Below are 4462 nucleotides of genomic sequence, written 5' to 3'. Positions count from 1 at the left end.
AACTAGCTAGCCATTTCATACCCGTTACACGCAGGCTTCCATTCACATTCATCAGATTAATTCAAGTAAGTAAAAATCTACATTCTATTTAGCAAAAACATTGATTACATTTTTTATAATTATATTCTTGATTTGATTGAGTGATGTTTTGCAGTGCTACCAGCAGAGGGCAGTGTGACAACAACAATCAGGTTTGGCAGAAGGACTAGACGGCCATATCTGTATCTGTGGTAATAACATGGTAGAATGTAACCAATAATGATTTGGCAAATATTTTTTTTAAAACAGACGAATTATACATTTATAGCACGATGTACATTCATGAAAATATAAGTTTAAGGAAAGAGAAAAAGCATTTTAATACAAATGGTTTATTATTATACATTATTGATCCATCCCTGGGTAGGAGAGAGAAATCGGGGTGGGAGAGAGGGAGACCGGGGGGAGAGAGAGACCGGAAGGAGAGAGAGGGAGACAGGGGGGGAGAGAGAGAGAGAGAGGGAGACAGGGGGGGAGAGAGAGAGAGAGAGGGAGACAGGGGGAGAGAGAGAGAGAGAGAGAGACAGGGGGAGAGAGAGGGAGACAGGTGGAGAGAGAGAGAGAGAGAGAGAGGGAGACAGGGGGAGAGAGAGAGAGAGGGAGACAGGGGGGGAGAGAGAGAGAGAGAGGGAGACAGGGGGGGAGAGAGAGAGAGAGGGAGACAGGGGGGGAGAGAGAGAGAGAGGGAGACAGGGGGGGAGAGAGAGAGGGAGACAGGGGGGGAGAGAGAGAGGGAGACAGGGGGGGAGAGAGAGAGGGAGACAGGGGGGGAGAGAGAGAGGGAGACAGGGGGGGAGAGAGAGAGAGGGAGACAGGGGGGGAGAGAGAGAGAGACAGGGGGGGAGAGAGAGAGAGACAGGGGGGAGAGAGAGAGGGAGACAGGGGGGAGAGAGAGAGGGAGACAGGGGGGGAGAGAGAGAGAGGGAGACGGGGAGAGAGAGAGAGGGAGACAGGGGGGGAGAGAGAGAGAGGGAGACGGGGAGAGAGAGAGAGGGAGACAGGGGGGAGAGACGGGGGGGAGAGAGAGAGGGAGACAGGGGGGGAGAGAGAGAGAGACGGGGGGAGAAAGGAGGGAGATGGGGAGAGAGAGAAACCGGTGATAACAGGGGAAGGTGAAAGGCATATTCTAGGGAGGATTGGGGGAAGAGAAGGGAGGATTGGGTGGAAGGCATTCAGGCATCCTGTCAAATCGGTTGAGGAGAGGGTGGAAGGCTTTGGGGCGTCCTCAGGTGAATTGAGACAGAGGAGAGTTGGAGAGGAGACAACTGTCCTCAGACAGGTGAGAGAGAGGAGAGGAGACAGATGGGTGTGTGTTTATTTGTGAGTGTTGACCAGCTCCTCCAGTTTGGCCTGATTGGACCCTGAGAACTCCTCCACCTGGAACACAACAACCAATCAAATCAGTTATTCAACAAATCAACCAATCAACAACTAAATGAATCAACCACCTAACCAATCAATGAATCAAATCAGTTATTCAACAAATCAACAAATAAATGAATCAATCACCTAACCAATCAATGAATCAAATCAGTTATTCAACAAATCAAACAACCAACAAATAAATGAATCAATCACCTAACCAATCAATGAATCAAATCAGTTATTCAACAAATCAAACAACCAACAAATAAATGAATCAACCAAAGAATCAACCAAAGAATCAACCAATGAATCAACCAATGAATCAACCAATTGTATGTATAAGTAGAGTCAGCGATGCACGAAGTAAACAAACAGTATGGGAATATGGGGTCCGTTTCCACAACAAACGTGGAAACTTCTCTGCGCCAGGAAACTTCTGCCGTTTCCTGTCCCATGCTGGTAGTCTTAAAGAGACAGTTCCCCGTAGCTCAACCTCATATCTACGAGTCTCAGTTTAAATAGAGCTTCTTACAACAGTGTCACAAAGTGGTTTACGATTAGGAACTGTCTCTTTAAGACTACCAGCAGACTCCTCCTACCTTCTGGTTTAAATTAGGAACTGTCTCTTTAAGACTACCAGCAGACTCCTCCTACCTTCTAGTTAAAATGAGGAACTGTCTCTTTAAGACTACCAGCAGACTCCTCCTACCTTACTACCAGCAGACTCCTACCTTCTAGTTAAAATTAGGAACTGTCTCTTTAAGACTAGCAGCAGACTCCTACCTTCTAATTAAAATTAGGAACTGTCTCTAAGACTACCAGCAGACTCCTACCTTCTTCTGGTTTAAATTAGGAACTGTCTCTTTAAGACTACCAGCAGACTCCTCCTACCTTCTGGTTAAAATTAGGAACTGTCTCTTTAAGACTACCAGCAGACTCCTCCTACCTTCTGGTTAAAATTAGGAACTGTCTCTTTAAGACTAGCAGCAGACTCCTACCTTCTAATTAAAATTAGGAACTGTCTCTAAGACTACCAGCAGACTCCTACCTTCTTCTGGTTTAAATTAGGAACTGTCTCTTTAAGACTACCAGCAGACTCCTCCTACCTTCTAGTTAAAATGAGGAACTGTCTCTTTAAGACTACCAGCAGACTCCTCCTACCTTACTACCAGCAGACTCCTACCTTCTAGTTAAAATTAGGAACTGTCTCTTTAAGACTAGCAGCAGACTCCTACCTTCTAATTAAAATTAGGAACTGTCTCTAAGACTACCAGCAGACTCCTACCTTCTTCTGGTTTAAATTAGGAACTGTCTCTATAAGACTACCAGCAGACTCCTCCTACCTTCTGGTTAAAATTAGGAACTGTCTCTTTAAGACTACCAGCAGACTCCTCCTACCTTCTGGTTAAAATTAGGAACTGTCTCTTTAAGACTAGCAGCAGACTCCTACCTACTAATTAAAATTAGGAACTGTCTCTAAGACTACCAGCAGACTCCTACCTTCTTCTGGTTTAAATTAGGAACTGTCTCTTTAAGACTACCATCAGACTCCTCCTACCTTCTAGTTAAAATGAGGAACTGTCTCTTTAAGACTACCAGCAGACTCCTCCCACCTTACTACCAGCAGACTCCTCCTACCTTACTACCAGCAGACTCCTACCTTCTTCTGGTTTAAATTAGGAACTGTCTCTTTAAGACTACCAGCAGACTCCTCCTACCTTCTAGTTAAAATGAGGAACTGTCTCTTTAAGACTACCAGCAGACTCCTCCTACCTTACTACCAGCAGACTCCTACCTTCTAGTTAAAATTAGGAACTGTCTCTTTAAGACTAGCAGCAGACTCCTACCTTCTAATTAAAATTAGGAACTGTCTCTAAGACTACCAGCAGACTCCTACCTTCTTCTGGTTTAAATTAGGAACTGTCTCTTTAAGACTACCAGCAGACTCCTCCTACCTTCTGGTTAAAATTAGGAACTGTCTCTTTAAGACTACCAGCAGACTCCTCCTACCTTCTGGTTAAAATTAGGAACTGTCTCTTTAAGACTAGCAGCAGAATCCTACCTTCTAATTAAAATTAGGAACTGTCTCTAAGACTACCAGCAGACTCCTACATTCTTCTGGTTTAAATTAGGAACTGTCTCTTTAAGACTACCAGCAGACTCCTCCTACCTTCTAGTTAAAATGAGGAACTGTCTCTTTAAGACTACCAGCAGACTCCTCCCACCTTACTACCAGCAGACTCCTCCTACCTTACTACCAGCAGACTCCTACCTTCTAGTTAAAATTAGGAACTGTCTCTTTAAGACTACCAGCAGACTCCTCCTACCTTCTAGTTAAAATGAGGAACTGTCTCTTTAAGACTACCAGCAGACTCCTCCTACATTCTAGTTAAAATGAGGAACTGTCTCTTTAAGACTACCAGCAGACTCCTCCTACCTTACTACCAGCAGACTCCTACCTTCTAGTTAAAATTAGGAACTGTCTCTAAGACTACCAGCAGACTCCTACCTTCTTCTGGTTTAAATTAGGAACTGTCTCTTTAAGACTACCAGCAGACTCCTCCTACCTTCTAGTTAAAATGAGGAACTGTCTCTTTAAGACTACCAGCAGACTCCTCCTACCTTCTGGTTAAAATGAGGAACTGTCTCTTTAAGACTACCAGCAGACTCCTCCTACCTTCTAGTTAAAATGAGGAACTGTCTCTTTAAGACTACCAGCAGACTCCTCCTACCTTACTACCAGCAGACTCCTACCTTCTAGTTAAAATTAGGATCCGTCTCTTTAAGACTACCAGCAGACTCCTACCTTCTAATTAAAATTAGGAACTGTCTCTTTAAGACTAGCAGCAGACTTCTACCTTCTAATTAAAATTAGGAACTGTCTCTTTAAGACTAGCAGCAGACTCCTACCTTCTAATTAAAATTAGGAACTGTCTCTTTAAGACTACCAGCGGACTCCTACCTTCTTCTGGTTTAAATTAGGAACTGTCTCTTTAAGACTACCAGCAGACTCCTCCTACCTTCTAGTTAAAATGAGGAACTGTCTCTTTAAGACTAC

General features: G+C 44.1%; 1 protein-coding gene and 1 long non-coding RNA gene across 3 annotated transcripts in view; both read right to left on the bottom strand.

The window, feature by feature from the left end:
• Positions 1-1033: 1033 nt before the first annotated feature.
• The window catches only part of LOC116371700 (thioredoxin), a 13446-nt gene continuing 10017 nt past the window's right edge, over positions 1034-4462 (bottom strand). The window contains exon 5 of the mRNA XM_031820597.1: positions 1034-1416. Coding sequence (XP_031676457.1) covers positions 1354-1416 — 63 coding nt within the window. The 3' untranslated portion in view covers positions 1034-1353. The remainder of the gene's footprint in view (positions 1417-4462) is intronic.
• LOC116371701 (uncharacterized) overlaps positions 1424-4462 on the bottom strand; it is a 4068-nt gene continuing 1029 nt past the window's right edge. For both annotated transcript variants that reach the window (XR_004208985.1, XR_004208984.1), the window contains exons 2-3: positions 3065-4462; positions 1424-2904 (exon numbers count right to left, since the gene is read on the bottom strand). The exon at positions 3065-4462 is cut by the window's right edge. This is a non-coding gene — a long non-coding RNA (uncharacterized LOC116371701). The remainder of the gene's footprint in view (positions 2905-3064) is intronic.

The sequence above is a fragment of the Oncorhynchus kisutch genome, unplaced genomic scaffold, assembly GCF_002021735.2.
Source record: "Oncorhynchus kisutch isolate 150728-3 unplaced genomic scaffold, Okis_V2 scaffold3549, whole genome shotgun sequence".
In the NCBI taxonomy this organism is placed as follows: Eukaryota; Metazoa; Chordata; class Actinopteri; order Salmoniformes; family Salmonidae; genus Oncorhynchus; species Oncorhynchus kisutch.
The sequence above is the reverse complement of the archived record's forward strand: the minus strand, read 5'-3'. Positions and strand labels throughout refer to the sequence as shown.